Source organism: Polistes dominula, unplaced genomic scaffold (assembly GCF_049000335.1).
Source record: "Polistes dominula isolate Pdom_NZ unplaced genomic scaffold, Pdom_raw_medaka contig_25, whole genome shotgun sequence".
Lineage (NCBI taxonomy): Eukaryota > Metazoa > Arthropoda > Insecta > Hymenoptera > Vespidae > Polistes > Polistes dominula.
This window is the reverse complement of record NW_028301094.1, coordinates 4266475-4280042: the sequence shown is the minus strand read 5'-3', so window position 1 is coordinate 4280042 and position 13568 is coordinate 4266475. Positions and strand designations below refer to the sequence as shown.

General features: G+C 26.6%; 1 protein-coding gene across 1 annotated transcript in view; it reads right to left on the bottom strand.

The window, feature by feature from the left end:
• Wdr62 (WD repeat domain 62) overlaps window positions 1-13568 on the bottom strand; it is a 132621-nt gene that overhangs the window by 63196 nt on the left and 55857 nt on the right. Inside the window, exon 2 of the mRNA XM_089176528.1 lies at window positions 10602-10799. Coding sequence (XP_089032654.1) covers window positions 10602-10685 — 84 coding nt within the window. The 5' untranslated portion in view covers window positions 10686-10799. The remainder of the gene's footprint in view (window positions 1-10601; window positions 10800-13568) is intronic.

Genomic DNA, 13568 nt, shown 5'->3' with positions numbered 1-13568 from the left:
AATTATAGATTTAAAATAAAATAGTGAGAATTTTTAATATTTTTATGACGTAGAAGGTACGATTCCATGATTTTAACGAATATATTTCATTCTGAAGTTGCACTTATAAAAAAAAAATTTGAAAATGCATCCTAAAAAAATACCATTGGCGGATAATGGGTTAATAGACATAAGACTACAGATAACCGAGATCTTACCTGTATTAATAAAATACAAGGATACTGAATTGTATGTTTTAACGATGAACGACGAAACTAGACTAATCCAAATTTCAAAATTTGCCTAGCATGGAATTTAAAAAATAAATCGATTTTGTATGCATTTTTTTATAGTCTATATGTTTAAAAATAACATATTAAAATTTCATATACATATCTTAAATAGTTTTTGAGTTACAGCCTTCTGATACTTTTTGAAATTACATTTTTTAAATTTGCTGCAGTTATAATTCGAAGGCAAATCATCCGATCGATTTGATTCTTGTTGCAGTTTCTTTTAACATATATATATATATAAGGGTGGGTCAAAAAAATGACTTATTTTTTTTTTTTCAAGTGCATTCAAAGAATTCTCACCCAATATGAGCTCTTAATTTTAATAGGAAGATCCTCCGCATCGCAGTTTTTTATTTTTTTCTCAGTTCAATAGAATAAAATTCATACCTCATCATTAATTGATTGTACAGAAAAATGTTCTGGAAGAATTTTGTAGGAAATTTAATGCTCTACAAAAAAGGTATCTAATATTTTTTCCGTAAACCTTACCATTTGAATGATATTGAAGATTTAAGTTTGATTATTTTAAGACAAATTTCATTTTTGTTTATGAATTTTATAACTTGACAATAAATGACTATTATAAAATGCGCAATACAAATTTTTGTAGGAAATTAACTGCTCTATAAAAATAGTGTCTTATATTTTGGCGATTAAATTAAGCGTTCAAAAGATATTCAGAGACAGAAATTAGTACACATGAAAGTTTAATGATGAGAAATATATATATATATATATATTTCTGCATACTTAAACCTCCAGTTTTTCGATCGAATAAAAAATGTAATTTTGGGAGACAAAAAATTATCAAATGTTCGCAAGAAATTTTAAACTTTATTTTCAAATTCGGCCATTTTGTTAAATTTGAATTTTTTGTTTCGACCAAGGTTTATGATACGAGAAATCCTTTCTAGTTTAATAGACTTTTTGGTTTTTTTGATTTCATGAACTGCGAATATTGTCATTATATCATATTGTATAATTCATGAACTTGCTATAACTGCAGCAGTGGGGGGACATTTTTTGGGGTCTTGGGAGATTGTGAATAACTCGCTTAATTTTCAATCTTTTGGTCCAAAAATTTGGTCATATATTCATTACATATCTACGAATATCTCCTCAAAAAATTGAAACAATCCATGTAGTAGTTTTCTTTAAAAAAAATTCCGAAAAATGACCTTTTCAGGTGGTCACATTAGTAGTGCCCCTTAAATCGTTTTTGTCTTTTATTTATAATTTAATAAATAAATTTTTTTATAATTAATTATGTATATATATATATATATATATATATATATATAATTATATTTATTATAATATTAAATATAATTATTAATTTATAAATAAATAATTAATAAATTTATTATGTATATTTAAACATAGGAATTTTTTTTTTTTCGAAAAATTTTTTCAAAGTTTACTTTTATTGTAATAGATTCTATATTAAAACAAGAAACAAAGATTAACGTATTAATTTTATTATAAAATATATAGGATGAGGTATACAAAAAAAGATACGCATGAATATTAACAATGATACTAATATATTTCCAAGTTCAAATATATCCACCTCCTACAGGATATTTTACAAAATATTTATTATAAATAAATATGAAATATATATAAATTATCAAAAATTAGATAATGATAAGTGACAATTTTAACTAACGATTAATAAATAATTATATGAAACTAGTATAATCATAGTAATTATGATAGTTTAAAAAATAATTCCATAAATCAAATAAGAGAAAGGAATAAGTATCATAAAAGTGTATCTATTTCACCAAGTATGGTTATTGATAATATAGAAATATGTAAATAAATCGAAAGTAGGATCGTTTCTTATGCTTATCTGTAAGATCTGTAAGCATTAACATGGTTGTAACGGGTGTTCATTAGGTTATATCGGTAGGAGGCACATGATTTTTGAAAAAAAAAAAAAGAAAAAAAAATATCGTTACTACGACGATCGATCGAGAGACACCTGGTTGTTCGTGTGCTTCGGCCTAGAGGTCGAACATCGACTCGAAACAATCGTTGATGCTGTCGTACCGTTACACGTGCAAGCAAGTCAACATCTTAACATCTCTCTCTTTCTCTCTCTCTTTTCTACAGGGTCATATATATTGCGTTACATGCATTAAGAAGTACGTAATGCAATAATGCGGTAACTCAAAAGTGGTTCCTTGCTTATTAAAAAAAGAAAAAAAAAAAAAGAAATTGATGTCACTGACAATTTGTATGACACCGATTTATGTACCCTAACAGGTTTTTAAAAAATGTAATATTTCTTTGACAAAATTTTTATTACCAATAATAATGAATTTAACATCAGTTTTAATAATAAATAAAAAAACAAATACTTTCTTTTTTTAAGATAAATAATGAAAGAATATTTATAATAATAAAATGATCGTGAATTTGAAGAAAAAAGAAAAATAATAATAATAATAAAATGACATATGATCGGTACGTTTAATGTTTAAAAATAAAAAGTTGTCCATCTAGCAAAGCCGCAATGGCATTAGCCGATTCGATAAAAAGTAAAAGCACCCGTGGGTCATAAGAGCCAAGTGTGTTGATGCCGGTCAACGCACTGCACCTACTCGAAGAGAAAGATGCACCTGGTGTGCATCAGGAAACCTCGATTGAAAGAGTCGATTGCAATGGCTCTTGGCTCGATTGTGGCCGCAATTCTTCTCTCTTCATTTTTTTCTTATCTCGTGCCTGTTTATGCGTAAATATTTTTCTTCCGTGATCCTTTCAACGACTGAAAATACTATCAGCTGGTTAGTGTATTATATTTTTACTATACGCGCGCGAAACTTTTCACCTGGATTTTCTATTTTATTGAAATACGATTTAAAGTGACATTTAAGAAAATTATACTCTTTTTTTTCTTTTTTCTAAATTCAAATGGAAATTTTAGAAAGTTTTTGAAATCTTCAAAGATCCCACAAATAATGTAAACATCCAAATTCATTTTTCAAAATGATATTAAAATGCTGATTAAATTATAATTTGATGATTTTTATTTAAAAAAAAAAAAAAAAAAAAATGATCTGCTTATAGAACTCTTACATTATACATTTATTAAAACTATTGAACTTGAATATATTTTTAAGACCTATAAAATTAAGAAAACTTTTCATTAAAAATTATTCCATTAATTAATAATTCCATAATCAAATATATTTTATCCAAAAATAATATTTTATATTTATATTATAAATATATTAAATAATATTAAATATATTATTTTAATAAATATTTTAGTATATTAAATATATATATATTGTATAATATATATAATTTTTTTCTTTGAAGATTTTCATTACAAAAAAAATATAATAACTTTGTATATTTTCTTTTTTTTTTTTAAATATATATATATTAAATATAAAATACCCGAAATTGAGTAAATTTTGTTTTAAAGATTTTCATTAGATAAAAACCTAATAACTTTGTATATTTTCTTATTTTTTTTAGTATATATATATATATATATATTTATAAAAAAAATCTTCAAAGACAAATTTATTTAATTTCGGATCATTGAAGAATGGTAACTTATCGGTATAACCTAATTAAGATACTTTCTTTCAATATTGTTAATAGACATAATAAAAGAAATGATGACGCGTACAAAAGTGGGTCAAATCAGATATCACATTAAAGAAATAACGAGTCGGGATTGGCAATTGAAATTCTCCGACCCTGATGATAGCTGACATTAATTATAAAAGAGAAAAAAGCACAAAAAAAAGTCCACTCAACACTCTAAGTAACATAACACAAGATACGTCCTTCTTAACTGTTTGAGATACTAGCCATCCTCCCACGCATTAATTTGCACACAATTGCGTATTCGACATAATGCTTAGTACATACTTATTAACATAAAAATAAAAAGAAAGAAAAAAGGGTGGGGAAGCATTTTGAACTCGATCCATTATTTAAGAAAAATAAACTTATTAAATATTACGATTAATAGCCTATCCAACTTAAACCAACGCTTTTCTATAAACGATTACCTTGCAGCATTAGATGAATGCAATTATGAGGATGCTCGGTAAGTACGATTTGACTTGCGACATCCCTGAAAGACTATAATTTTTAAGAGGAGAAACTATGTACTTAAAAATAAATTCCATAACTTTAGCATTTGTCATTTTATTTATATTACATCATCTTGTGGGCATTCTTCATTAGAAAAAGATATTACTTTCTGTAGAAAAAAAAAAAAGAGAAATTACTCTTATACAAAATTATATTTAAAGTTTACATTGATTATTAATTTATTAGTTAGAAATTTAAATATTCGAGAAACTGTTTTATCGGTATGAGAATCGATCAGTTGTTTCGGTTTCGAACGAATAGAGGACGCCTGTCGATAATATATACTTTGCGGCGTCATGTCGATAAGGAAGAATTTACAATTATCTTCGATGTCAACTTGTTGACTATGTTCCCCCTTATCTATTGATACACACATATTTTTACACACATATTTTTATATATATATATATATTATAAATATATGATACATTTATATTTATTTATATTTTATTATATATACGACTATCAACATTACATACATTTATGCAAACAACAACAAATATTTATATATAATAATTATATAATAATAAATATAGAAGAATGTATATTTCTTTAATTTGTTAGAGAATACAGATTTACAGATATACGTGGGTGGAGATGAAAAGTTTTAAGTTTCAACAAAAAAAGAAAAAGAAAAAAAGACTTTTATTTATCTTTTAAAATAAAAGTTAGTTTAACCAAGAAGAAATAGTTTCTATGATAGATTTAAAAAACTTTTCAATCCTACTCACGTTTATTTATAAATATTAAATGTTTTAACGGTCGAAAAGTTTCTGTCCTGTCTCTGTAAGTGAGGCCTTTCGTTTTTTATGACATAAATCTAATATCCCCACATCGAAGTGTTAAGGGATAAAAAAAATCAACTGTATTGATTTTATGAAATTTATAAAATATAGGACAAAATTGTTATACTATCCCCGTTTTGTCGAAATAAATAAATTGAATAAATTAACCCTTTGCACTTGAAATTGTTTTTTCATTCATATTACCAGTAAGTCAAAACAATTTTAATAAAAAATATCATATTCACATATGTACCCATAATTATGAAAATGGTTTAATTGTAAGTCAAAATAAAAAAAATTAGTTTATTAGATTACCATTATTTATATTTACATATAAATTACATTACATTAGTTTATTAGACACAAAATTATTTTAAACTAAATTAAGGGGTTATACACCACCTTTAATCGCACTCGGAAAAATAGCTATTATTAATATTGTTTTTTATTAATATTATTATTAATATTATTTATATTATTCATTTCAATTTTTTTTAACACAGATATTAAATATAATAAAATTCTTTTTATTCTACATATATACATAATACTTTCATGAACAATTTACAATATTAAAAATTAAGAAAAAAAATACCGTAGATATAAGCAGATGTGTGGAGTCCTGTTTTGCTGATTGTAGGCACGATATCTCAAGATTTACTTAGCCGATTTGTTTGAAATTTATAACAGTTACAATTCATAAGATTATTTTAGTTTTCATCGGACCGTTTTTTGATTTTGCGTCTTGTTCAAAAGTTATTAATTTTTCTAACTCAAAATTTCAAGAAAAATTTGAAATATTTTTTCAAACAGCTGCTATTACTAGAAAAAATTTAAAAAATATTTTCTTGCGATGTATACTAAGCCATTACTTCTCTTATTAATAAACAATTATTGTTTTTTTTTTTCAGAACATTTGTTAAACCGAAATTAGGCCCACCATCAGAAAAACAGGGCTCTACATATCATCTTATATTTTCTCCATTTCTTTTTTTTCTTGATTTTTAACATGGTAAATTGTTCATAAAAGTACTAAGTATATATGTAGAATAAAGATTACTTAATTATATTTAATGTCTGTGTTAAAAAAAAGTTAAAATTTATAGCTATTTTTCCGAGTGTCAGGATGGCGTAACCTCTTAATCTGTTAACCGGGGAGTTCCCTTTTTAATTACGTAGCTCTTTTTATTATTTATTTATTATTTTTTATATATTTATTTATTATTTATTATTATTTATACTTAAAATAAATTAATAAACTATGAAATATATATTTTTTCGTTTATTAATATATAAAGTACAAAAGTTTGTACCTTTAGCTTTCAAGCTTTCAAGCAATAACGTTTGACGTATTTATACATTCCGCCCGGTTAACAAGTTAATTCAATGTAATTTTAACAATATTGTCAAAAATGAACTGTTAGATAGTGTTTGTTATTTCAATATTATATAAAATTCATTTAGTGTTCAAATATTTCAAAACAAGAGATATGTGACTTACAATTAGACCATTTTCATAATTATGGTCACATGTTATAAATAAATGATATACGCGCATTAAAAAAAAAGTCATAATTGATATGTTGTAAACCAAATTGAATTTGCTTTAGTTATTGTATTTTATTTTTTATTTATTTTCTTTATTGTTTCCACATAGCGAAGCCGTCGAATGCAAAGGGTTAATAAAATTGAAAAAAATAAAAAAAAAAAAAAATAGGAAAGATAATAATATAAAAATACTAAACGTCCTCGAAGATATACGTAGGTGGAAAAAGCATCTTGCACGTGACGACAACGAAGACGACAACGACGACGACTAGAAGAAGGAGGTGCAGCCGCATATCTGCATCCGCATACGTCGCGAGACTCGCGTAGACGTAATCCGATCCCGTCGAGGACACGAGGAGGACGTTTTTCGACGGAAGATAGAGAAGGAATGAAGAGGAGGAAGAAGAATAAGAAAGAAGAAAATAACAAGAAATAAAAAAAGGGATAAGAAGCTTTGAGAGAGACGACCGAACGTGGAATGCAGGATGCAAAGTGCAACGAGCGAGGAGAACGCGATGCAATGCCCACATGCGAAATATCTATGATCGAGTGTTGAAAGAAAAAGAAGGAGAAGAAAAGAAAAAGAAAAGAAGAGAAGAGAAGAGGGCGAGGACTTTAGAAAAATGAAAAGAAAGAAAAAAGAAAGGAAAAAAAAAAGAAAAGAAAGGAATACGAGAATCATCGTGACGTCAATGTAGAAATTTCTGCACTGTCCCGGACGAAGAACGCATCCGGTGCATCAAGAGATATATAAAATTGCGCCCCGACTATACCATTGTTGTCTCTGTCAACGTCACAACCTAATCCGCAATTGAAAAGACTTTCAATCGCGTGACCTCGATCTATGCTTCGTTGCTAATCTCAAGGTCGGGGGCTCTCTACGATTATATTATTATTATTATTATTATTACAATTATTAAATTCATCCTTCCGGCATTATCTCAAGAAGTACATTTAAAAAACCATCTAGCTTATCGAATACGATCATTATAGTTCTTCTCTCTTTTTGTCTTTTTTTTTTATTATGATGATAATTTTTGTTACAATGATAATAACCAAAAGGTTTTTTTTTTATTGATCCTTCGTGTATTCCAGCCAATATTATATTCATATACGTATACATCTGTATATATGTATGTGTGTACATACGTTGTAAGAATAAATCATTGATTTGAGGATTTTATTGGTTGCCTTTGGAGTGAAATATGTTTGTATCATGGTGATACAATTGAAAGAGATATTTCATTGGAAATTTTAGCCAGACTAATTAAATTAGATGATTATTATTCGTATTCTATCGATAACGTTCAACGGAGTTACGTTACGTTTATTTTGTTTTATTTTTAAATTGTTTAAATACATACGTTTATAATATTTCTGTACGTACATGCATAAAGTGTATGTAATTTATTAAACGATTTAACGTTGATACTAATTTAATCGCATTGAAATTGTGTCGGTATTCCAATAAATATTATTATTATTATTACAATTATCTGAGATAATACGTTTTATCGTTACACCATCGAAACAATTCATTTTTCAGCTTTTATACTTAACCCATTACCAGTCAATGGCCTTTTTTTGGGATGCATTTTGAAATTTTTTTAATAACTGCAACTTCAGAATAAAATATATTCGTTAAAATCATGAGATTGTACCTCGTGCTTCATGAAAATATTTAAAATTCTCATTATTTTATTTTAAATCAATAATTATAATATTGTGGTAAATATAAAATAATTTTTATACTTAAATAAAAAGAAAACAATTGTTCTATAATAAAAAAATAATCAAAAAATAATAAATAATAAATATAATAAAAATATCTAATAAGAAAACAAAAATAGTTTTATTTGGTTTGTATGAATATCATTACACAGTTAATTTAATTTTATTTTTTGCATTTTCGTATTGTGTTAGATAATGGGTTAATACCCTTTTTTGGTTCAGGTTAACAATTTTAAATTTTCCTTTTTCTTCAAAACGATAAAATACGATATATAATACAATATAGTTCAGGTAAACTCGATCAAAAACGTTAGGTTTTGATTTATCAAGTAGTTTCAATTCGAACGAGTTGAACGATTTATCATCGCGATAGTCTAGGGGGCCCTTTCGTTTTTTTAGATACAATAAAAAAAAAGAGAAAAAAAATATAAATAACGAACGAACCTAGCTATCGCGTTGTTTACACAAGGCTTCTTTTATTTGATGTACACGTCGTGATAATAAAAACGTGTTTCTGAGTTACACTACTCTTTCTTCTCCCTCTATGCAGTATTTTTTGATTTCGTAACATGAATTGTTTCACGTTTTTAGGAGAGAAAAAGAAAAAGAGAGGGAAAGAAAAAAAAAACAACGTGATTTACGATAACACGCTTCATTCCCCCATTGTCTTTCTCAATGAATTCTTCTTTTCAATAAAAAAAAAAAAAAAGGCAATAAAACTTTTCACGGAAGATACCACGAAAAAAAAAACACGAAGCAGCCCCTCTCTCTTTCTCTCTATTTTGTATTAAAAAGGGGGACTTTCATTAAAATGCAAGAGACGTTGATAAAAACTTCCGTGCGTTGTGTTGTTTCGGTGAAAAAACTCATTGCTAAATTTTTCGTCAAAACCGTTTGATCATAGACAACAAAGTAAAAGGGATAAGGGGTAAGGGGAAAAAAGAAAAAGTAAACAATGCAAAGAATAATTTGTAAGAATAATATGCAAGAAAAAGAACAAAAAAAATCGAAATTCTCTTAGCATCCTAATGGAATTTATCGATTGTTCGACAAAGTTACAGGGGATAAATTTTAAACAGCTCACTAATTAAGTTCTTTACCGTCTAACGTAACAAAAAGATGAAAAAAAAAATAAACACGTTCAAGGGATTCTTCATGATACCTGATGGGATTACGTAAAAGAAATTATTTACCGTGTCTATAGATAAAGATCCTTTAAGCTCTTCGGCATTGTGATGTAGCCAATCATCAGAAAATTATTCTATTCGTACATTTTTTAACCAATTTGTATGGAATAATTAAGATCCAGTAAAATATTAATTATAGAGAACATAATAAATTACATTTTATCTAAATAAAATATGAATATAGAGGGTGTCCCATATAACTGTATTCACGATTTTACAAGTACTTGTGATAATCTGACAAAAAAAAAGTACTTTAAACAAAAGTTGAACTATTTTTGATTGGTTATATGTACATTGCAATCAAAAAAAGTTTGAAAAATCAGGATTAAAGGTATCTTTAATTTTTTAAATGGCGCCCTATATTTTTGACTATTATTTTTGAATATTATAGCTCATATTAATACAAATTCAACGAACTAGAATATAATGAATTGAAAAATCGTGAATACAGTTATATAGGACACCCTGAGATATGATAAATTAAATTGTATATTGTAATATAAATATTTATATATTTAATATGTTTTATATTTATACACGATTTAATTATTACAATTATTATATTTTATATTTATTATAAAATAAATTGTATAACAAATTAAATTGTATCCAAATGAGATACACAAACAAAAATCCAAAAATTCAAATTATGTTTCCCCCAAACGTTTCTTTAAAATGTTGCATAATTTATGAAATAAGTATAACGAGTAATCTCGAATAGGAACTTTTATTGATTATCATTATATGTACGTAAGAACTTGGATATGTGCGTGTCATGTTTGCATACTACTCGAATATGAGAATACTCCGTGAAACGAGAATATGAGATTTTTGTTGAGATTTATCTTTTCCCTCCGATTCTTTCTCTTTATCTCTCTCTCTCTCTTTCACACACACACACACACACACACATTCTATTTTATTCTTTTTATTTTTATTTTTTATTTACTTACCCTGTCCTGTATCCTAACGTTCTCCTGACCTCTTTTTAGGCTAGGAGCACGCAGAACCTTGCTGGTAAGCGGTGGTTCCATCATGACGACTGATCTCTCTCTCTCTCTCTCTCTCTCTCTCTCTCACACTTCTTCTCTCGTCAGGATTTCATTCCTGAAGGGAAACAACACCCTCCTTTTTTTCTCTCACTTCATCTTCTGAAACAATAAAATAAACGACAGATAAATACATCTGCATCTGATCTCTTTATTATTTATCGTACGGATTTATATTTGAATAAATTTATTACACATTTTCTTGAATATCAATTATTACAATTGTGTTATAATCCATTATTATTATTCATAAATTATGTCACAAGGTTGCAGGAAATGAATTTTCATAGATTTTAGAAATCAATTATTTAAAAATTCGATAATGAATGATAAATCATATAAATTTCCTTAAGTAATTATATAATAATTTTGTTCTGGTAATAATTCGAGAAGAAAAATTTACGATAATAAAAATGTGATTTTTTTAATTTCAGCAAAATTTTACAAACAACTAACTGGAATTTTATTCAATTAAACAGTTAAATAATTTAAAAAAAAAAATGAAAAGAATACAATTGGATAGAATGAAATTAGAAAAAGACTTTCCATTAATTTTGTTGTTTAAAAAAAGTAAAAGAACTAAAGAAAAGAAAGTTGAATGAAATTTTTCTGAACAATAAGAGATAAAAGAAGGAATTAGAATTCAGCGTCGAATGAATTTGAATTGATCATGAGTACATATACATATGTATGTATGGTATGGATATCATGCATATAAGTATATATTTGATAAACGAATACATATGGAGAGAGTGAGAAGGGATCGTTACAAGCGAAAGTAAGAGTCAGCGTGTGCTTGCTGGTTGCCTTCATGTCGTGTCTTGTCGGTGGTCGATCGTGGGAGATCAAGACCTACGCGAATTCCGTGTCTCCCGAGCCCCAAGCAGCTTTTCCAGTTGGCTTAAGTTAAAGAGACGACGAATGCACGATGATAACGGTATGCACGAGAGTTAACGGAAGATAATGCGTGAACAGGTACCGCAGGTTAACTCCAGTTACCTCACAGAAGAAGAGCTCGCTTACGGGACACTGATTTATTTTCTTCCTGTAATTCTTCGACTAACTTACTTTATTTTTCTTTTTTCTTATCTCGATTAAATAATATATATATGTATAAGGATATATTTTTATCTTAAATTTGGTGCTCACTTGTCATGTATTATTATCTTTGTAATATTGAAAGGCAAACAATAAATTATTATTATTGTTATATATATACACTATTGAATACATATATTTTTTAAAAATTATTCTTTATGTATTCCGTATTAAGTATTTATGATTTTTATAATATTACTAGGGTGCTCCGATCACATGTTGCTATGGCTTTGTTATAAAACGTTGATTTAATTAAATCGCAAACTAATTAATACAATCAAATTAATATTCGCTAAGAATTTCTGAGAATTCAAATTAGACATAAAACAACGTAAAATTTTTAATTTGTTTTTATATATCTCAAATAAGAGTAACATGGATTTTTTAAGTATAAGCCGCAAATGGACATTGTTTGACCTTGAAACTTATTAAATGAGAAAAAAGATAGTATTACTTATACGTGTTTAAATTTATTTAAAAAGATTAATTGGGCTGCATTGAATAATTTAGTATTATATTGAATCAACGTATTATAATGAAGCCACATCACGCGTGGCCAGAGGCACCTAGTTTTGTAGTAGATTATAACAACATACAAAATAAAACCACAATTAGAGTGGAATATATAAAATAATAATACACGAAAAAATATAAAAAGCAATGTTAGTTATGTCAAATGTAACTGAAAAAATCGTATGACGTGATATATCCAAATAATTGAATTGTAATACAGCGTCATCTATCGAAAACTTACAGAACCTAGATAACCTCTAAATTAGCGGCCACCAAACTTTTTGACCTCACAGACCAGTAAATTTATAATTTAAATCCCGCGGACCACTAATAGAATTTTTTAAGTGTTAAATATATTTATAAAAAAATTATCCTATATTCTAAGTAGGAAGTAATTACACAAAATAAAAAATTTTTTATTAAGATCGGTCGAATAGTTTCAAAATTATTAGTGGACATACAATATGACACTGAATTTTTATATATATTGATATATATGGAGCATTCCACGTCAAATCGGCCACTTTTGACTCCGACCCCTTTCGATTTGGCTGAAAGTCTTTTCTATTCTACCCTATGAAAAAAAATTTTCACAATTTTTTCAAATTTTTTTACCAAACCCAAAAAAAATTATTAATTTTTGAAAAAAATGGCTCTTTTTTTTTAAATGGCTATCACTTTTTCAAAATTCTACCTATTGGGACGTTTTTTTTTTAAATTTTGGTTTTTAAATGTACATTTTAGAAAAAAATACAAAAAAATTTTTAAATTAAAAAATCTATGCAATTTTCGCATTTTTTGAGAAAAAAAGTTATTTTCTCGAAGTTCGCCATTTTTCATTTTTTTTTATTTTCTAAAAAAAAAAAACTTTGACTAATTCTGCGATTATCCCCACCAGTCCTAGAGTGGGCCGAGTTAGTTTCCTATTTTTTTTATTTAATTAAAAATTAAATTTTTCAATTTTCAAAATTTAAAATGTTTTTTTTTTGAAAAACTCTTTGCTTTTTGAGACTATAAATTGAGTATATAATATTGTAAAATTGTTTAATTGTACAATTTATATATATATATATATATATATATATTTTTTTTTTTTTCTTTGATTTTGATATACTGCAAAGATAAGATTAAAACATGTTACATCATAGACGCATATCATAATTTGAAGTTCTTAGTAAGACAATCGAGCGTATCAAGAAAATAAAGGGGCGTGTACCCATGTTAGTTTCGATACAGTAAGTTTCTCGGGGAAGATCGATC